At 46.7% G+C, this 19,063-nt stretch overlaps 9 protein-coding genes across 9 annotated transcripts; 7 read left to right on the plus strand and 2 right to left on the minus strand.

Annotated features, from left to right (window-relative positions):
* Positions 1-11: 11 nt before the first annotated feature.
* On the plus strand, positions 12-2,849 carry EDB93DRAFT_1299978 (alcohol oxidase; the record flags this gene model as incomplete). The annotated part of the gene is made up of 20 exons (XM_041454668.1): positions 12-63; positions 112-145; positions 210-289; positions 359-382; positions 438-563; positions 697-720; positions 778-889; positions 945-1,047; positions 1,095-1,175; positions 1,230-1,407; positions 1,458-1,493; positions 1,557-1,636; positions 1,691-1,949; positions 2,066-2,151; positions 2,203-2,278; positions 2,328-2,492; positions 2,549-2,604; positions 2,655-2,681; positions 2,738-2,761; positions 2,811-2,849. 20 exons carry the CDS (start codon positions 12-14, stop codon positions 2,847-2,849), a joined length of 1,662 nt encoding a protein of 553 aa, XP_041304653.1.
* Positions 2,850-3,038: 189 nt separating this feature from the next.
* Positions 3,039-5,021, minus strand: EDB93DRAFT_1210462 (uncharacterized protein; the record flags this gene model as incomplete). Its single annotated transcript, XM_041451034.1, has 8 exons — positions 4,917-5,021; positions 4,825-4,869; positions 4,301-4,767; positions 4,085-4,254; positions 3,896-4,033; positions 3,486-3,846; positions 3,244-3,427; positions 3,039-3,192 (listed from the first exon to the last, which is right to left on the minus strand). Coding segments are annotated over exons 1-8 (1,569 nt in total), but the record flags the coding sequence as incomplete, so codon positions are not given.
* Positions 5,022-5,047: 26 nt separating this feature from the next.
* On the plus strand, positions 5,048-6,101 carry EDB93DRAFT_724554 (uncharacterized protein). Its single transcript, XM_041457231.1, has 3 exons — positions 5,048-5,437; positions 5,492-5,666; positions 5,719-6,101. The coding sequence occupies exons 1-2, from the start codon at positions 5,080-5,082 to the stop codon at positions 5,662-5,664; spliced, it is 531 nt and encodes a 176-aa protein (XP_041304655.1). The 5' UTR covers positions 5,048-5,079; the 3' UTR covers positions 5,665-5,666; positions 5,719-6,101.
* Positions 5,663-7,131, plus strand: EDB93DRAFT_724521 (uncharacterized protein). Its single transcript, XM_041457230.1, has 5 exons — positions 5,663-5,666; positions 5,719-6,082; positions 6,177-6,389; positions 6,442-6,673; positions 6,724-7,131. The coding sequence occupies exons 2-5, from the start codon at positions 5,809-5,811 to the stop codon at positions 6,914-6,916; spliced, it is 912 nt and encodes a 303-aa protein (XP_041304656.1). The 5' UTR covers positions 5,663-5,666; positions 5,719-5,808; the 3' UTR covers positions 6,917-7,131.
* Positions 7,132-7,449: 318 nt separating this feature from the next.
* Positions 7,450-8,688, plus strand: EDB93DRAFT_1165638 (uncharacterized protein). Its single transcript, XM_041450178.1, has 4 exons — positions 7,450-7,727; positions 7,804-7,891; positions 7,954-8,185; positions 8,235-8,688. The coding sequence occupies exons 1-4, from the start codon at positions 7,676-7,678 to the stop codon at positions 8,358-8,360; spliced, it is 498 nt and encodes a 165-aa protein (XP_041304657.1). The 5' UTR covers positions 7,450-7,675; the 3' UTR covers positions 8,361-8,688.
* An 811-nt stretch (positions 8,689-9,499) lies between these two features.
* EDB93DRAFT_1253390 (SPX domain-containing protein) lies at positions 9,500-11,242 on the plus strand (the record flags this gene model as incomplete). Its single annotated transcript, XM_041453445.1, has 6 exons — positions 9,500-9,580; positions 9,635-10,011; positions 10,067-10,547; positions 10,602-10,903; positions 10,967-11,046; positions 11,100-11,242. The coding sequence occupies 6 exons, from the start codon at positions 9,500-9,502 to the stop codon at positions 11,240-11,242; spliced, it is 1,464 nt and encodes a 487-aa protein (XP_041304658.1).
* A 119-nt stretch (positions 11,243-11,361) lies between these two features.
* Positions 11,362-12,965, minus strand: EDB93DRAFT_1339104 (peptide chain release factor 1). The gene is made up of 6 exons (XM_041455414.1): positions 12,740-12,965; positions 12,582-12,686; positions 12,086-12,526; positions 11,927-12,034; positions 11,787-11,876; positions 11,362-11,733 (listed from the first exon to the last, which is right to left on the minus strand). Exons 1-6 carry the CDS (start codon positions 12,941-12,943, stop codon positions 11,440-11,442), a joined length of 1,242 nt encoding a protein of 413 aa, XP_041304659.1. The 5' UTR covers positions 12,944-12,965; the 3' UTR covers positions 11,362-11,439.
* A 787-nt stretch (positions 12,966-13,752) lies between these two features.
* EDB93DRAFT_1063038 (P-loop containing nucleoside triphosphate hydrolase protein) lies at positions 13,753-14,247 on the plus strand (the record flags this gene model as incomplete). The annotated part of the gene is made up of 1 exon (XM_041444861.1): positions 13,753-14,247. A coding segment is annotated over one exon (495 nt), but the record flags the coding sequence as incomplete, so codon positions are not given.
* Positions 14,248-14,595: 348 nt separating this feature from the next.
* EDB93DRAFT_1090689 (uncharacterized protein) lies at positions 14,596-18,325 on the plus strand (the record flags this gene model as incomplete). Its single annotated transcript, XM_041446291.1, has 15 exons — positions 14,596-14,665; positions 14,719-14,850; positions 14,900-15,009; positions 15,065-15,151; positions 15,200-15,937; positions 15,989-16,331; positions 16,382-16,442; positions 16,491-16,631; positions 16,686-16,717; positions 16,765-16,854; positions 16,904-17,077; positions 17,132-17,438; positions 17,489-17,564; positions 17,614-17,654; positions 17,704-18,325. 15 exons carry the CDS (start codon positions 14,596-14,598, stop codon positions 18,323-18,325), a joined length of 3,024 nt encoding a protein of 1,007 aa, XP_041304661.1.
* Positions 18,326-19,063: the final 738 nt, after the last annotated feature.

Consider the following 19,063-nt stretch of genomic DNA (forward strand, 5'->3'; position numbering starts at 1 on the left):
CTGGGTATACGATGGCTTCTGCTGCAGACTTCTCTCAACAGGATTTTGATTATATTGTCATTGGTATGTCAAGTTAAACCTGTGCGATGCGTTGATATAACATTTTTACAGGGGGCGGAACAACTGGGCTTTCATTGGCCTCGATGTACATCCTTATCATGAGATCCTTGTTCTTCTTTCCCTTCAAATCTAACTTTTAAATGTTATAGCCTCTCAACTAACGCTAGCATTCGTGTAGGAGTCATTGAAGCAGGCGTGAGGAAGGACGATGAGATGATTCTTGTACCCGGTAAGTGGTCCAACAGTGACTGATTGACCTAGTATTCATGAAGTTTCAAAAAAAATTCTCTTGGTAAAGGCCTAGTCGGCAAGGCCGTTGGAAGTGAGTCCAGAGTTGACTTGTGCTTTAGAGACAGCGCATCACAGTTCAAGCTTAGACGCCGAATATGACTGGAATTTAGTCACAAAACCTCAGCCATCTGCTCAGAATCGGGTGATGCCAATCCCTAGAGGCAAAGTCCTTGGTGGCACATCAGCATTGAATTTCATGGCTTACTGTCGGTGTGTACATATACCACGCGCTTTCACGATCACATGCTAACATTCACCTTCATAGCGGTTCCGAACTCGAGCATAATGGTCAGTACCCGGAGCTATGCAATTCAATTGATAACTTTCATACTCATCTGTCGGAAGACTGGGAGAAACTCGGCATTAAAGGTCAGGAGTACATCGTTCAGTACGGAACAGAACACATCATTGATTTCACTCGTTTAGGATGGAATTGGAATGCCATCAGTAATGCAATTAAATCTGCTGAGGCCTGGAGCCCTCCAACCAGTCATTCCAAGGCGCACCACGCAGACAACGTTGCGAAACATCATGGCAGGTAAGGACTAGCATTGTGGATATAAATTTGTGTGAATGCTTCATTCTCGAGCCAGGTACGGCTATGTCAAGACCACTGCATACAGCTACTTTTATGATCTCGTTTTACCATTTTTTGAGACCATGAATGAGATGGGTGTGGTCACGAACCAATCTGAAGTGCGTTTGAATATTGACCAAGTGAACGTAATTGAAGTTGTTATTAGGCCTCTGGAGACAATATAGGCATTTGGACGTACACAGCGTCCATCGATCCTCAAACCAATACGCGCTGTTACAGTACAAATGTAAGACAGCAGTTAATTCATCTTGAAATAATTGACACCTGGTCATTTTTTCAGGCGTATTATGATCGGGTCTCTAACCGACCGAATATCGTTGTACTCACTGGTGCACAAGCCTCTAAAGTAATTTTTAAACAAACCTCCAGTAGTGACCTGCAAGCCACGGCAGTTGAATATCGTAAAGGAGGGCGAACTTACAAAGTCCCTGTGCGCCGGGAAGTTATCATATCAACTGGTATGTGTCGATTGTGATGGTTGGAATGTTAACCCAAATGAGGAGAAAAGGTGCTCTGCAAACACCCCAGCTCCTGGAACTTTCAGGTGCGAAGCTCTAGCTATAGTATCAGATGGTCTGCTTAGTTTTTTCAATTTCTACATTACTAGGGATTGGGAATCCCGACCTCTTGCGTAGGCTGAATATTCCTGTAAAAATTGACTTACCTGGCGTTGGCGAAAACCTTCAGGTACTAGGTACCACCTCCAATTGAGAAGCGAATAGAGCCTTATACCTGCCTTAGGACCACCCCAGGGTATCCATGGGCGCAGAGCTGAAAGGCTCGCACGAGACCGCGGATGACCTCAATTCAGAAAGCTTTGCTAAACAAAGACTAGAACAATATCGTCTTTCCAGAACAGGGATGCTCAGCAGCACACTGTCTACCGTGGCTTTGATTCCATCGTCATCTTTCATCCCACCCGAAAAGATGCAGAGTATTCTGTCAATCCTGGACGATGCCCTGAAATTACCGCAAATTCAAAACTCGCCCTGGAAAAGTGGTACGATGTCCAACGCGCCTGGCTGGAGAACGATGGCATTGCTCAGTTAGAGGTGATTTTATTCCCTTGTGCGTCTTTTATCTGTCACGTATAGATGTAGTATTGATCACCCGCAGCTTACAACCACGTCGGCTGCACAAACGAAAAATCTAAGCATTACATGATATCAGTCTTCCTGCAGCATGCTTGGAGTCGAGGACATGTCTGTTCTTTTTTTTTCAAATTGCCACTTGAACTCATGCTTCCACCGCAGGTGCATGCTACTTCTTCATCTGTGTTGGATTCGCCAGAAATTGATCTGGCAATGCTCGAATCTCTGGGAAACATTGGTAAATGAGTCCTTATTCACCGCAGACAGTTCACTGAATCTTCGTCGAGATATGATGATGCTTTTGGAGGCTGTAAAATATGTTTTCAAGGTCATGGAGACGGGGGCTCTTGGCGAGTTGACTGCAGATATCGTTGAACCTAAACCTTCTTGGTCTGATGAACAACTCATGGATTATATCCGCTCAGACATTGGAAGCGGATTCCATCCTATCGGTAGGTCGTGTAACTTGAAAGCTGCAAACTTTTCTTATGCAAGTTACCCTTCAAAGGGACAGCATCGATGCTCCCTCGTTCCGCCAATGGCGTCGTCGATAACAAACTGAAGGTCAGTTTTAACCTAATTGTCTGCGAGACGAACTCACGGATTTTCTACAGGTGTATGGGACAACCAACCTGAGAGTAGTGTGTATATCTTTCTTGACAAACTGAGCTCGGCTTCCTTAACACGCGCTTTACAGGCGGATGCTAGCATCTTCCCAATTGTAAGGTTGAAAGTTGTGACTTTAGACATACTAATACCGGATATCTTAGCATGTAGGAACTCATCCTCAAGCCACGCTTTATGGGTGAGTCACCAACGACGATCGTACAACTTGCTCTGAGAAGATCTTTCTAGGTTGGCTCACAAAGCCGCGGAAATCATTCAAACCAGCGAAAAAGCCAAACTTTGATATCCTCGACGAAAAGTATTGTTCGTGGATGGCTATTTACGCAAGTAGTAGTGTTTATCGCGAAAACAATTGCATAGATATCTCAAGCACCGATAGTTCCTGTCCACGTTTCGATCAAGTCGATTACACAGTAACCCTTCACAGGCACGTATTGCTTAGTGATCATCTTTATCACCTCTTGAGCAACCATGCCGCCAAGGAAAGCTGCAGTGTTGGGCAGCTCGGAAAAAGGTGCTCGAGCACTACAAAATCACATAAGCCATAAATTTAAGCCAAGCTGTAACCTTACTCACATCTCACCAATTGCATCGTCAGCCTCATCAGGAAGCTCAGTAGACTGTCCGACAATGGACTGAATCTTTGCATGAATGGACTCTGCTGATGGTGACACCGAGGTGTCGCTCGCTTGAAGCAACGAAAGCGCAGAAAGTGCTAGATGTATACATGTCTCCTTTGGCATCGTTGATAACGACTCCACTGACCCAACAGACGAAAGGTTAGCAGTCTGATCCAATGCAAGGTTCCAAGGTGTTACCTAGAGCAGCTTTATCTTCATCAAACATACCCCAAGGTTTGCCTCTAAGAACGACCAGCGCATGCGCATTCTTGACAAATGAATTCACCATGCCGTCGTCGACCGGTACTCGGAGATAGCTCTTAAAGGCCTGTTTTTCTTCCTCCGCCCTCGTTTTGTAAAGTCGCTGCAAATGTATGTAATTATGGGTGTCAGACTTCATATCTGGCAGGGTTGATGCGAGAGGAAGCGTGTGTGTGTCAGATTGTTCCGTGTACTCCTTCAGGGCGGCAAGGAGATGGAAGAAAGGCGATTGATTGCTGTCCAGTGCTTCGGTTGATAGCGCGGGGTCGTTGAAGAGGGCCTTTATTTCTGAAGGAACCTAATCAAACAGTCATGCCAAAACTCGAAATAAATGGAACAACAAAAACCTTGGTTTCCGTCCAGCATCTGTATGCTTGTGCTTCTGCTTCATCAAAGTTTTCTTCGTCTCCTTTCACCTTCAGCGCGAGCACGCTTTTCTTGAACTGTTGTCTTTCTTCGTACGATTTCGGTAGAATTCCACCGTGCTGTAAGATCTCTCGTGAACATGCATTCAACCTGAACAAGGACTAACTTACAGATTTCTTCCAATAATCAAGCGCACGAACTAAGATCACCACGTATGGTATGTGTCCGTGCTCTGTGGAATCCATCTTATCAAAGTCCAACGACAGCGCATGTTCTCTCAAAGCTGGGAATGGTTTGTCGATGCGGAGAGAGGGAGATGTTTCCGAGTGACTTTCGATGACTTGAAAATGTCATGAGAATATTCAAAAACACAGATCCGTACGTACTTGTGTGCTCATGAAATTGAATATAGAAATCTGCCAAGAATCCAGCTGATCGGACGACCACGAGAGGCGGGTATTTCGCATCTTTCCAAAGGAGTGCAGAGAGTTTGTTCAAGAGTGCATGATCTATGTTATGGGCAATGACGATAGTGAACGATGTGATCCACTCAGGGTGCGACTCGAGGATGCTCTCGAGAGTTCTAGTGTCTGCACGACCTTCAACACCGTCATTTAGCTCGCTCAGAAGCCGGACAGCCTCCTCTGCTCTAGACTTTCCGATACTATTGTACCCTTCTAAGAAGAAGTTATTCCCTGCATCAGAGTGTGACACCTTGGCGTGATCAAGGATAGTGAAGTGTCCGATGCCAGGAAGAACAAGGTTCTTCAAGATTGAAGTTGAAGTGGCGGATCCAGATACCAACAGTACCCGAGAAGACTCTAATGCATTCTGTCCAGTTGCTGCCCAAAGGCTTGTTCGCAAATGTCAATTGGGTCTCATTTGTGTAGTTCTCCTGAAGTAATCTTACCGGAGCTGACGATCATATCTTCGTGTTTTGGTGTCTGGCGCAGATCTATGTCTGGTCAGCCGACAAGTCTTACTTTTCTAAAGAGATCATACTCTATCGCAGTGGTTGCAGTTTCGATGTCCTGAGAGTCCTGACTAGACATGATGGTTGAAAGTAAAGACTGGCTGGCAATTGATAAGTAATGGTGACAAATCGACGCGTACAGTCACATATCTGTCACACTGTCAATGTGACAGTGTCTCTTTGACCTTCACCATGACAGACACGCGTCAGTTCGGTGATCTTGCAACTCAACTTATCGCAGAATCTCGTAGATCGACTCTAACAGACACTCTTCTCAAATACAATGACAATCTTGTCCGATCTATCATCCGGGAACAACGCGATCTCGAAAAAATGACCGAAACCAGTCAGAATGTCACTCCAGCGATGCTCATCTTTCAAACAACCATCGTACGAAACAAGAGATGTCTCCTAGCATATCACAAGCACCGTATGGATAGGCTGCGCGATATGTACTGGACCGCAGGAGGTGCTTTACCGCATATCCTGAGCAATCAGGATATTCGCAGCAAGCTCTCTCCTCATGAAGTCGACTTCCTTCGCCAGTACAGCACGTCTGTGATGGATTATCGTGCTGGATTTTCTAACGAGCTCGATATCACAGCCAGTATTACCCATCCGCCCAAAGACTTGCATGTGCTAGTTCACGTTATCAGGGATTGTGGGATCATACAAACTGAGCTTGGGACCATCAATTTTCAGAAGGGACAGAGATTCATGGTCAGGAGGGCTGATATCGAACACCTAATTGTGCAAGGTTATCTCGAGGAGGTTTAATAGTGCGTCGCAAATTTTTCAGTAACAGGAAGGATTTTGACCATGATCAAAAAGGAGACACGTGGCGGTGTTTGCTTCTGCGCCAAACAACTCGGCACTTTGTCAAACGTGCCTACCCATTACATCAAGTACTCCACCACTATAATGCGGCGTGGTCTCTACAATTGCTCGAGATTGTCATCAAGTGCATTGATCCCGCAAAATCGCTTTCCTTCATCTCCTAAATACCTGTCTACACATTTACGATGGTTGTCAACCACAACTCCTAAGGCTTCTCGGTCCTATACCGTCCAGCCAACAAACGAACGTTATGATCTTTTTTTTTCTGAGGGCTCTAGTCCTCCCATGTTTACGCCAAATAAAGGGGGTTCTGTTGGTTCTGAAGACATATCCGACCGTGAATGGCAAATCCGGACAGGTCAGTCTGGCATGCTACTCTGGGGAGACACACTGATGCTACATCCAGATCTCCCTATAATCATCATTCTTTTCGATCGTTTGTTACCGTATAGGCCGGGCCATATATATCCTGCAGCAAACGCTTCCTGATTTCTTCGATGTTGGCCTTGTCTCAAGCATAGACCCCATAAAGACACCGGCTCTCGTCGATTCCAAAGAATCCGATTCACTGGAAGTAGAAAACATTTACAGTCCAAAAGTGAAGTTGACGTACACGCCCCCTGTTGCCCTTCCCTCACCATTTCCAAGAACACTTGGCCTGGAAGGTTAGTAATGTCCCTATATCAAGTTCCTATCGTTAACAATAACTTTCCTCAGGGCTACCGCTGTACCTGGCCTCGTCTGTCTTTATCCGGCACACAATGAGAACATTGTACTCAGACCTTCGCGTAGAGTTACGCAAGGTGGCGGTACAAGGATCTCCGTCTACAGATTCAGAGGGCACTACAGCGGGAACACACTCGACTCACCAGCGAGACAAGAGCCTCTTTATTAGCCTAGATGTGTATGGCACGACACGCGTCAGCGGTGGAGTTGGGCAATGGCAGATGTCAGGATTTTTACCATCAGCATTGATTCTTACTGACCATGATCGAGTAGAGACTCGACTTACAACTTTTCTCCTATTTCTGGTCTGATACAGACGCATACCATTAACTCAATACATCCAGCGCCGCATCAGGCTGCATATGATGCGCTAAGAGCCTCCCTCAATAGTGTGTTTGGTTTCGGCGGGCCTGGTCCAGGGGATATTCAACCAGGAGAGGTTAGGGCGGTTAATAGCGATAAATGATAACCTAGAGCTGTTTTATGTGTCTCCTACGTTCATCTCTTTCGCCTATATTGATAGGTTGTATCAATTGCCTAGCTAACCAGGAGATGAGTCCTGTCGTCGGCTGGCGCGAGAGTCGGCAAATAGCGGATATTACTTGTTTCCATTATGTCTAGCCAGACTTGTAGAAGGCGGAACAGCAATTGAGTTGCACACAAGGTCTATGAATTATATTTATAACGCAGGACGGACTGTGATGAAAGTCTGGTGCCACGGCCCTGACAAGCCCTGACAGTACTAATATTGGCGAACGTGTCGACGGTAACAGGGCACAGCCATGAGTCAACCGGTCATGAGCTGGCCTGAGACATTCTGAAACTTGATGGGCTCTTGTTTGATTTCTTGGCTGCAGGATTAAGAGCCTCCGAGTCTGTACTCAGGCTGTGGATGTCTTCAAGTCTTTGTTCAGACATGAGTGTTAAATCAATATGACAATCTAACACTACATAAGTTTGCTACGTGGTGGTGGTGGGGGCACGCGGCTATCTCTTTCTGATGATAATTAAACAAGTGATATCGGAATCCGGGAAATGTACAGGGAACCGTTGCCATGCATTGGTCCCGCTCACCCGAGTATAGAAAGTATATGTATTCAATCCAAGTTTCTCAATCTGCTCCGCCTCTTTCATCTCACGTCCCTTTAACTTGAGCTCGCCGCCGACCTCGTCTTTCCTTGATTACACATTCATTTTTTCAATTGTTCGTATTATTTCAAACGCAATGTTCACTAAAGCAATTGCTGCTATCCTAGCTTTGCCCTTGGTGGCACGATGTCAGTATTTTATTTTTTTGATGCACCCTTACGGTTGGTTCATCACAAGATTTTTTCTGTTTGGTCGTTTTTTTAGTCGTTTCTGCGCAAACCTGCACTCGCACTTACACCGCTCAGGCTGGCGATATCTGTGACAGTATTTCGGCAGCCAACGATGTTTCCACGTACGCCAAGCCAAGTTCCAGTCCTTGTTAAAAATTCCCTGCTCATAATTTTCTTTCTGCAGCTACCAGCTTGCTGTCGTCAACGTTGGAATCATCGACGAAGCATGTGACAACCTTGTCATTGGCCAGAGTTACTGCCTTGGATGGCAGGGACAGGACTGCACGACCACTTATGTAGTCCAGCCAAACGATGGTTGTGACATGATCTCCTATGCCGCAGGCATTAACACCACCATCCTGTACGAAAACAACCCGCAGATCAATGAGGATTGCAGCAATATTTACATTGGAGAGGTACTTCAGTGTTTCCCAGCTTTATATCAGTTTCTAAGGCTGTATTTAGGTGTTGTGCACAGCGAACACTGTGCAAGTCCCTCCTGCCCCCTCCGGCACTACCCCCGCTACGACAATCCCTGCGACCGCTACTCCTGCCAACCCCGACGGCGACCTCCCTTGGTGTGACGAGTAAATTCCTTGACCTCCACCATCCTGCTACAGCGTAAAGTGTATGTCACACGGATCCTCAACTGTGATCAACTGTGATGACAGGCTGGTCGTGTCGTCGTTTTGGTCATCTTATTCCCTTTTTTTTATTCTGAACTTCATATCGCCTTGTTTTTTTTACAATCAGAGCTACCCCCGGTGGTGGTATACCCAGCAATAGTGACTCCATCTTTGCACTTTATTATGTTGAAATCCTTCGCATGTGGTAATTCTGAGAATTCTCCTCGCATTCGAGGGAATAGATCGCGGTCTTATAGGGCTTGCTCTTGTGATGACCATTTACAAACGCCGTTGCCGTCGGTGTGATGAGGATATTCAGGAATGTGCTATTCCCATATTCGACCGTCTATAGGTAAGTGTGAGAGGCTTTTCTCACTCCATGACAAGGAGCCAGGAGCGAGTGTTCACCGGTCCACCTCGTGGATTTATAATTCTTAGAAAGGCACTCATTACTTGCAATGGGTAATTAAACACCCACTGACAGTGCCTCTTGGTTCCTGAAAGCGATGTACCTCGGCGAAAAGGAACAGGGGAAGATGATGAGAATGCTACTCAGCGCGCGGGAAGCTTGAATATCCACCTATCGGTCGGTCTCAGTGCATCCGCTTTCAAAGACAGCAGCCTTCCTTTGGGTGAGGGCGACCCGGGTCCTCAGCCTGCTGACATGCCACCAACTGATGCATCAATTCCAGTTATATAAATTGAATTTGTGCCGCGCGCTCTGCACGGTTACGTCGGCCGATGAGCAGTTTTAAATTCACCGTTGGACGCGCTGTGCCGAAGCAGAGCCGCTGTCTCACCCGTAGACTTTTAAACTGCCACCTATATGATCCTATATGATACCCGCGTACAGGTGCCACCCGTGTCGAGGCCTTGCACCACCTAGTTTTAGCAAGTACTTATCATACGTCCAGATGCATATAAGCCTTGCTGGCTTTGCATCCGGTATGGGAAAATCCACCTTGTTTGTCTGCCTCTCAGGCTGAGGCACGCTCCAGTGTAGTAACTGCCTGCATTAGCTCGGTGTCATTTTTTTTTGCCATCTACAATATATATATCCGAGTCATACCTTCAAAAAATTCAAAACATGCATATTGACACGAAATGCATTTCTCAAAGACATACTCGCAACTACTGCTCACATTACCCCCAGAGCTACGTGAAAACGCCATACAGTACCGCCAAGTAAGTGTAACGGTAGTCAATTCCTCAACACCAGTAGCATTAACCATCCGACAGCTCAAGAAACTAATCAATCAACTAGTCCAAGAACTTTCATCTCTAGGTCTTAGTCCGTTTGTGCTTCAACAACTGCTAGAACAACAGAATCCTGCGAGCTCGGCCCCCCAGATCGAGGAAATACGACAGCAATGTGATCGAGTCTCTGACGGCGATGGTGATCACCGAGGGCAAGCTACCGTGGTCTACGAGTTTAGCGGGACGTCTTCTCATATTGAACCTCGTCTCCGGCTGTCGGTGAAGCATCCAACGGACGCTACGGATCTCGTATCTGGTCACACGACCACACCGGACAGCATCCCAGACGCTTTCCGGCTTGATTGCCGAGCTCTAGAAAGAAATACGGCCTTGGTAGATATCTGCTATTCATCCACAAAGTACGTCCGATGTGTTTTCAATACCTTGCGCTCCAGTTGATAGCTTAGAACTCAGCACCCACGATCTTATCATACCATTACGGTCTGATACCGCGTTCTTTCAGCTATTAAATACCACCCTTGCATCACTCACTGAACACCTTAATACTGTGCATGGTGGATTCACATCTACGCTACAAAGTCTAGCCTATGCCATTAGTGCGACAGCACGGCCCACATCCTCGTCGGCACCTCGTTCCTTCTCGTCTTATTCAATGACTGTCAATAACGCTGCCACATTACGACCCAGCTCTGGAACCCGCAATACAGATCTATATTCATGGAGGGAGATATTCCAGATGTATGTTGAAGGTGAAATCTTCGAGAGTGTCGGGGAGAGAACTCGTGGGGAACGCAGTATCGAGGAAACAGAGATCCGGATGAAGCAGTTTGAAGAACGCATACAGGAGAAGAGAAGCAAGCTCAAGCTGTCTGGAAGCAAGGATGCACTGGATGTTTTTATGCGGATGAACTTTTTTATCTTAGATCTGAAGAGAGTAAGCGTGATTTTTTCTGTCAATTTGTTTACATATTTATTTTCTGATCTGCAGTTCCAATTTGCGAATGTCGAGGCGACACGCAAAATCTTAAAGAAGCATACAAAGCGAACCGCATTACCTCTTCCTTCTTATATCATTTCACTGTGGAATGGACCATTACCAGCATCCCCACCGCCAGCGGAGCTGACCTTGTTGCCTCAGCCTCCAGTATCTTTGCCTCGACTCCTCGTGCAAGCTATCGGCGAAATTCTACTCCCAATTGTGCCTCACGTCGACGATTATTCGTGTCTTATCTGTACCAGTCTCGCGTTCAAGCCAATCAGACTTGGTTGTGGCCATTTATTTTGTGTAAGGTGATTGCATGACTATTTTGAAACCAACTGTTACGACCAATGGACTAACTTGGTTCGTCATAGGTGTCTCGTAAAACTTCAAAAGCTCGGGAAAGGGAATTGCCCTATTTGCAGGGCCCCTACGGTGCTAAAGGCCGACCGCAGTGAGTCCCCTGCTCGCCCCTCATTGTGCTTTTGGGTGGCTTATGTTTCTCAGCCAACGTTGATTATGCTCTTTTGAACTTTATGGCTGACTGGTTCCCCTTGGAGTCGCGTGCGAAGCTGAGTACTAATGAGCGCGAGGCAGCCAAGGAGGAGCTCGAGGAGCTCGGTCTTGGTGAAGGATGCCGAGTGATGTGAATCACGAGCGGGATGACGGACCTGCCCAGACAGTTCGGACTTGGCCTCGAGAGGTACGTTATGATACGCTAGTTATATTGGAATGCGATAGTTTGCGGGATTGCATGCATTTCAGATATGGTTAAATTATGTCTATATTTAAGCAGAATGATAATGAAAGGCTGCTTGCGATGATAAGAGACGGCAGGTGCCATGTTTCACTCAGACTCTCCAACAATATCCTCCATAATTTCTTCTTGCCAGTTTCGGCGCAAGGCATCCAAAAAATCTTGCACGCCATCACCTTCCAGGAAGCTAGTTAGGTTCATGAGGGAAAGGCCAATTCGATGATCTGTCACGCGGTCCTGCGCATAATTGTACGTTCGAATCTTCTCGCTGCGGTCCGCACCGCGGACCAGATTCCGGCGAGTAGCTCGACGGTTGGCAATGTCTTGTGAAAGTTTTACATCCATTAGGCGAGCGCGAAGGACTTGGAAAGCACGACGCTTGTTCTGTTCATATTATATGTTGGATGTACCTTGACTACAAAATGAATGCAGATTACCTGATGCTGACTGCGTTCGTCTTGCATGGAAACAGTAATACCAGTGGGAGTATGGGTAAGACGAACTGCAGATTCTGTTTTGTTGACGTGCTGATGACGATGTCAAAGTCAATTGGTCTGCATGAAATCAAAAAGCCTACTTGTCCCCCTGCACCGCGTGCACGCATTACCTCTACCTTCACATCCTCCATTTTGAAGAGTTCATCATTCCCGCCCATGCTCTCAGCATCTTCGCTCAGCGGCAAAACCTTGAAGGGGTTATTTTACCCACAACCCAATCAATTTTACTAGATACTCACTATGACTGCAACAGTACTCGTATGAGTCCGTCCACTCGACTCTGTTGCGGGGACGCGCTGCACACGATGTACACCGCTCTCCCACCTCAGTGCATCGTAAGCCCCTTGACCTTTAATCTCCAGGATAGCATCGCGCATTCCTCCGCTTTCGGTTTCGCTGCTCTGTATGATACTTGTTCGCCACCCTACTGAACCAGCGTACCGAACGTAGACCCGCAGGAGGTCCAATAGAAATAGAGCTGCCTCAGACCCACCAACGCCAGCTTTCAATTCTAGTAGAGCATGCAAGTCGCGCGTAGACGATGGAGGAACGAGAAGAGAGGGAAAGGTTGTTGATATGTGGGTGGATAGGGTATGGGTCAGAGTGGTGAATTCTTCTGATGCTAGAGTGCGCATGGTTGGGTCAGGATCTTGCATGAGGGGTAGTGTTTCTTTCAAGGACTACTGTGATAGCATTGAGCCAGGGCCAATAGCGTTGGGATGCGACATCACAAACCTGACGAGCGTGAGTCCAGTTTGACCACGCTTCGTGCAAGGGTTCTAATTCTTTGAGTTGACGTGCGCGTGCTATGTCCTCTCGAGAGACCATATCCTCAGGCATCTAATTATCACTGAGCTAGAATTTAAGACTACTATCAATAGTAGTGGTCTCACTTTTGCTAGCAATTCATCTCTGACTTTGATGCGCTTCCTTACAGCCTGAAGGATGCGAGCACCATCTTGTTCAATTTCGTGGATGACATTGGAAGAAGCAGAATGAGCCTCCGCGAGATATGTACGGGTGCTAGAAAAGGAACGTCGGTAAGGTTTTATTGGGCTATGGCAGCGGCACAGGAAGCGGAACATGAAGCTTCTCATGAAAGTCACTGAGCGTGTTCTCAAAAAGGTTTTGTTTTGTTTAGAAGGTTTTGGCAAACAACCTTCTTCCAAAAACGGATGAGTGCACCTTTGACAACATTACAACAGGTTCGCTGCAGTTTGGAACGTATAGTGATACTATTGTACTATCATGTCATAACTACAAGCAGCTTTCTATCCTTTTGACTCTCTAGTTTCTCCATCCTGAGCTTTTACTATGATTCTTCATCGTAGCGATTCTGTGGGCATATCGATCTACCCTCAACCACCCGGAGATCATCTTCCATCTATTTTGTCTTATGGGAAACTACCTTTGAACTTTGTATTACGGCCCGCACTTCAAAAACGTTTATGAGTGGCACTGCTTCAAGCCCATATCTAAACGAAGAATCCATCTCATGATCTTCAAAGTTCAAATCACCTGATATGTTTGTCTCATGTTAGTGCGCCGCCGCGTGCAAGATCTGTACGGAGATTCCCTGATTATCTATAAAGCCCTTCAGTATCTGACACACCTCCCCGCTTGGTCTATCCCTGAACCATTCAGTACTGTCAATCAGGTAAGGTCATGTCTGATTTCGCTCCGAGATGCTGGATGTAAAAAATGACAGGTCGTTTATCAAGTCATGCCTGAACGATTTCTTGACCGGTCAAATGAAACCTGGTGGACTAATCGAGCCCGCTCTCGTAGTGTAGATCTCGTTCAGTTCGATGACGATCTCAAGCCAAAATCTGAGGTGAGTCTGCGACATGCAATATATCTTTCTAAAGTGAATATATCCGAGCAGGGTCATCCAATAACCAGCAGAAACATCGTCATTTTCGGAGAGACTGGAGTCGGTAAAAGCTCTTTGATCAACCTGATTGCAGGCAAGGATATCGCTCCCATATCCCCAGACGCACTTCCTTGCACCACTGAAGAGCGTGCCTACGATGTCGATATACGTGGCCAGAGGTACACTCTGCACGATACAGTGGGCCTCGGGGGAGGAAGTTATGGGTCAACGCCAACGGATGTGACTCCCATCAAAAAGTTGAAATATTTCTTGACGAAGATGTCTCAAGAAGATGGTCTGCATCTTCTAGTTTACTGTGTGCGTGGGTCGAGGGCCACCAGAGCAGTACGTCACAGTTACGAAACATTCGCTGCGGCGATTGCAGGGATGAAAGTCCCAGTCGTTCTTGCTGTGACATGCATCGATGACTTATCGGAAGCAGGTGATTGGTGGAGGAGGAATGGGAAAACTGTGGAGAGCATTGGTATTCGGTTTGATTCTCATGCGTGTGTATGCACGCTTTCCGGAGACTCCTATCGTGATCGTCGCTACCAGTCAAGAATCGACGTTTGCGAAAAAATATCCGAATTATGCGGTCATGACGGTGTTCGTGTGCGACGCCCACGACGCCAGAGGAGTCTGCCTTTTCCTAGATGAAATTTGGTGTTTGTAGACTTCCTTACTATATATGTGTATATATCTCGCTGGTTTGTATTTTTTCTAGGCTCTATTCATGACGTAACTTGTAATTTAGTAAAGTCGGAGCGGTTGTTTGGTTCCGGGGCCTTTGCCAAACACCCACTTATGGGAATCAGGCTTTGCATCGTTAAGGGCCACCACGTGCATTGCACCACCTTTCTCAACTTCATGGATGTCATGCAGTCCATCCTAGTCCGTGCGGTTGGCGACGAAGAGCCAGAACTGCCGCCGGGATCACCTCCTACATGTAGGTTTAAACCAGAAGTAAATTTATCAATCTTACACCATCACTACCTCTAGTCAAGTTCGAGGGTCCATGGTTTACGACACAAATCTTGCTCTCTTCCACCATAGGACTCTCATCTTTCCTGATTTTTTCGTACTGTCGAAAGCGATGGCCATTGTTATTTGCACCGAGAACGATGCTGAAGGGTGTGTTCTTACGTTTTTGCTAGGTTGTAGTAGAACTAATCTCCTTCAGACTTCTCCCCGCACGAGGCACATGCTCACCAGGCGTTTTTTGGATGGATTGTTCCAACTATGAAGGTCTCTGAATATACTGTATTGCAAATTGTTGGATTGGACGCGGCAGTGGCAAGTTTGCCACACAATGCGTATGCTAAGACATCACTCACGTGTAAAATAGCTCCTTAGCTTCTTCAAGACATCATTTTACCTTTTTTCGGTTTGCTCTTTATGCGCTGTTACGGTTCTTATGCCCATTAATTGGAAGGTACGTATTTTCACATGTCCGAGACACACCAGTTCATATGGCCTGTAGCATAATATCGGCGTCGGAGGAGGTGCTGACGAAGACGACAACGATTGGCCGGAATGGGCCACCACTAGTTCTGACGACAACCCTATAATACCCGGACGGGACTGGCTCGACCTCATCAGCGATGCTAACTCATATCTGACGATTCATTTTCTCTTCACGTACCTTTTCACCTTCCTGGCGTTGCGGTTCCTTTATACGAACTACCGTCGCTTCATTCGCTCACGTCAGCTGTTCTCCCTCGAACTGGTTCATTCTATTCCAGGAAGGACTGTCATCGTGACTAGGCTGCCTAACCATCTTCGGTCCGAGCGGGCTCTCGCTGAGTACTTTGAAAACATGGGGCTTAGCGTTGAGAGCGTGACGGTCTGCAGAGAAGTTGGTACCCTGAAAACCCTTCTTGACCTTAGAACAAAAGCATTGCTGAAGTTGGAGAGCGCATGGACGAATTACGTGGGAAATCCAAGTGTGGTGGAATCCTACGACCCGTCCGAGAACGTAATTCCTCCCTTCTCGGATAGAGAGCCGTCGCTACTAGAAAATCAGCAGGGGCGTTTCGTCGTACCGCATCGCCAGCGTCCGGTCATAAGACCAGGATGGTTCTCTAGAAAAGTTGATGCACTTGAGTACCTCGAGACAAAATTTACGGAGGCCGACGAGAAAGTCAAAAGGTGGCGCCGTATCGGGAAAACGAAGGCAACGCAAGTTGCTTTTGTTACGTTCGAGAAGATGTCCAGTGCAGTAAGCGTCGATTTAATTAACGCTCATAGCCCTTCGCTAATTACTTTATAGCAAATTGCTGTGCAAGTGGCTCATTCATGTGACCCAGGGGAAGTGGAAGCCAGCCCAGCCCCTGAACCGCGAGACATTGTTTGGTCGAACATCACTCATACTCCAGGAAACCTCTTGGCTCGTGAGGTATTTGTAATCGGTTGTGTATTAATACTGCTATTTTGTTGGATATTCCCGATCACCGCGCTTGCGAGTCTGCTGAGTTACAAGGAGATCAAAAAAGTGATGCCTTGGCTTGGCAGACTCATCGATAGCAACGACAGGATACGTGCCATCGTACAGAATTCATTGCCGTCCGTCGCCATGATTACGCTGAACGCACTTCTACCTTTTATTCTTGAAGGTGCGTTGTACTACCAACCATTTGACGCAGCTTATGATTGACATTACTAGCCTTGACGTATATTCAGGGGTACAGAGCACGAAGCTTGATCGAATACTCTCTGATGCGAAAGTCAGTTCATTCCACTCGCAGAAAATTCACTTTCTAAGACTTTGAAAGATACTTCTTGTTCCTCCTCATCAATGTGGTGTTCATCTTCCTCATGGCGAGCACGTACTGGCAGTTGGTGCGTGATCTGGCGCACTCGCCTGCAAAGATCCCAGAAAAGCTAGCTACAGCACTTCAACAAGGAAGGGCAAAGTAAGTGACAGCATCTTTATAATCTGCACCTCCTTATTTAGGCACGTCCTTTAGGCACTTTTTCCTTTCGTATGTTATACTTCAAGGTAGAATCGTCTAAGTTGTACTTTACGGTGCTGAATTAGAACGACAGGCTTTGGTATCATGCCGCTCCAGTTGCTCAGTTTGGGGGTGATAATACCCCGGATGTTCTTACGCATGTTCAGGACCCGCACACCTCGAGGTAAGCGCTACCGTATGTCAATGATAAACTTAATTCTTAGTCTGGGCAGATTTCGCTGAATTGAATGCCCCTCCCATGATCAACTATGGTGTCGTATATCCTCAAGCGATTCTCGTTTTTGTTGTTACTATCCTGTACAGCGTCGTCCAGCCCTTGATCGTTATCTTTGGTGCAATCTATTTTGGAATGGCCTACATCGTGTACAAGTACAAGTTGTTGTTTGGTGAGTCGATTTAAGCTCTGTTTTGCTGGAAAGTTTCTGAGCTCACTGGTGCAGTATTTTATAAGCCCTACGAATCTCAGGGCCAAGCATGGCCTCTTACGTTCGTCAGGCTCATTTGGGGCATACTCATTTTCCAGACGTTTATGATTGGCATCTTGACCTTGCGGAAATGTTATATTATGTCTTCTCTCCTTCTTCCGCTGCTTGCAGGTACTGCAATCTGGTCCTGGTACATCTATGAAACCTTCAAGCCTCTCAGCAGCGCAGTGTGTCTCAGTTCTGTGTGTGAGGTGGAGCGGGGCGAAGATTCGGCGGATGTAGTGAGGTTGCGGGAGGGACATCCAGTGACATGGTCGCAAAGGTAAGGTCTATAAATTTTTCTGTTGGACCTTAATGCAGACTTACTTCCAGCAATTTGATGCGTCGGAGATACGCACAGAACGACGACATGCTCTATGTTGCTCCAGAAGACGAACGGACTGATTATGTAGGTAATACGATATACGGAAAGAGCGTATGACCTACTCCTCTTCTAGTCACAACCACCTATGGCTAATTGGTATAATGGCGTGTTGAAGTGAGTCGCTTTGTCTCGATTAATTGCCGCGTATTTATTGTTTATCCAGCACCGGCAAACGAAGATACGGACATCCTGCTCTAACTGGTGTGCTTCCTGAGCCCTGGCTTCCATTGAAGAAAGGGCAAACCCTTGTCAATGGGCACCGTGCAGGAGCGTCAAGAGCGTCTCCATATGTCAACCAAGGCATCGTTCTCAATCTACGTAACCGTTACACCATGCTAAGAGGGAAGATTCGAGCATCGCGGCAATCTCGCCCCGCTACTGATGGTACTCTTACCGATATGAGTGCCTCTGAGAACCAGGATGGTGTTCGTCCTCCGGATGCTGGACCTTCGAACCCATGGGTGGGTACAAGGGCGCGAGGATCTCAGTCGCATAGCAGCCTCAATCACCGCCTGAGCTTCGACCCTGCTTCGGGTGTTATCATGTTACCAGAAGATGGCGATTGGTTGATAGACGACGACTCCGATGATGATTACGGGACTATGAGTCCGACGCCTGATGCAGTCCACAGCCCGAATAATGCATCTCAGGAGGATTTGTTACCTACAAACGGTCAATCACTATCCACACCTCTTTCTTCGCCCAGCAAGCGGCGTCATGGCACATACTACCATCACCCAGAACGTCGTCGTACAATACCTGGATCTTTTCCCTTGCCGACATGAACACGATCATATTTACCTGATTCCAGATTTGCTTCTGACATGCCATATTGCGCTCCTACCTTACATGCCCTTGTAAAATTCTGGTTAGAAGTTATCAATATATTGTAACCCTCAAGGAAGCGACATCTGAGTAGGGACTTCAAATTCGCATATACGTCTGTTGATACACCCTTTACGGCAACCTGGCACCCCATTCTTGCAACAAGGTCTGTCTTCTTGTTGATCTGCACATGGTTGGACCATAGTACCGATCGCTGGTCAACTGTCATTCGGATGGTTGTGTTTCCGGAAGCACCAAGGCATGTCGCAACTCCTCAAATGTTTTAAAGCAGGAATCTTCTGACATTTTTTGCGTACAGTAGCAAAAAGCTGAATATTATATTGTACCCTGCAGCATGCACGTACAGTCTCATATAACCCCTGTGATAAGAGCGTCTTGGTTCGGGTCCTCCTCGAGCATCAGAGGCAACTCGTAACTTAGGGGATAACACAATTCACTCGATGATGGATTTCCAGTTCTGTCCATACAATTATTCGTGCCCTGATACACTGATTGAAGAAAGCGATTGATTTCCTCATCGCAATTCAGGTCAAGATGCCCAAGATGGCTGATCCTCCTCAGTAGCGCTGTTGACACTGTCCTGTCAGGTGCATACGGGGTTTCTGTAGTTCAATTCTACATAAGACCTCTCTGCCAAGGTATAAAACCCCTACACGTTCTTGCTCAAGTTGTCTTTT

Source organism: Suillus bovinus (assembly GCF_016758785.1).
Source record: "Suillus bovinus strain UH-Sbo-P2 chromosome Unknown EDB93scaffold_58, whole genome shotgun sequence".
NCBI classification, from domain to species: Eukaryota; Fungi; Basidiomycota; class Agaricomycetes; order Boletales; family Suillaceae; genus Suillus; species Suillus bovinus.

Coding starts and splice junctions, on each gene's coding strand:
- EDB93DRAFT_724554 (XM_041457231.1), top strand. CDS start 5,080: ATGACAGACACGCGTCAGTTCGGTGATCTTGCAACTCAACTTATCGCA. Junction 5,438..5,491: donor CGACTTCCTTCGCCAGTACA/GCACGTCTGTGA, acceptor TCGATATCACAG/CCAGTATTACCCATCCGCCC.
- EDB93DRAFT_724521 (XM_041457230.1), top strand. CDS start 5,809: ATGCGGCGTGGTCTCTACAATTGCTCGAGATTGTCATCAAGTGCATTG. Junction 6,083..6,176: donor TGAATGGCAAATCCGGACAG/GTCAGTCTGGCA, acceptor GTTACCGTATAG/GCCGGGCCATATATATCCTG. Junction 6,390..6,441: donor AAGAACACTTGGCCTGGAAG/GTTAGTAATGTC, acceptor AACTTTCCTCAG/GGCTACCGCTGTACCTGGCC.
- EDB93DRAFT_1165638 (XM_041450178.1), top strand. CDS start 7,676: ATGTTCACTAAAGCAATTGCTGCTATCCTAGCTTTGCCCTTGGTGGCA. Junction 7,892..7,953: donor GCAGCCAACGATGTTTCCAC/GTACGCCAAGCC, acceptor TTCTTTCTGCAG/CTACCAGCTTGCTGTCGTCA. Junction 8,186..8,234: donor GCAATATTTACATTGGAGAG/GTACTTCAGTGT, acceptor GGCTGTATTTAG/GTGTTGTGCACAGCGAACAC.
- EDB93DRAFT_1339104 (XM_041455414.1), bottom strand. CDS start 12,943: ATGAGAAGCTTCATGTTCCGCTTCCTGTGCCGCTGCCATAGCCCAATA. Junction 12,687..12,739: donor GAGATGAATTGCTAGCAAAA/GTGAGACCACTA, acceptor AGTGATAATTAG/ATGCCTGAGGATATGGTCTC. Junction 11,877..11,926: donor CACGCGGTGCAGGGGGACAA/GTAGGCTTTTTG, acceptor CATCGTCATCAG/CACGTCAACAAAACAGAATC.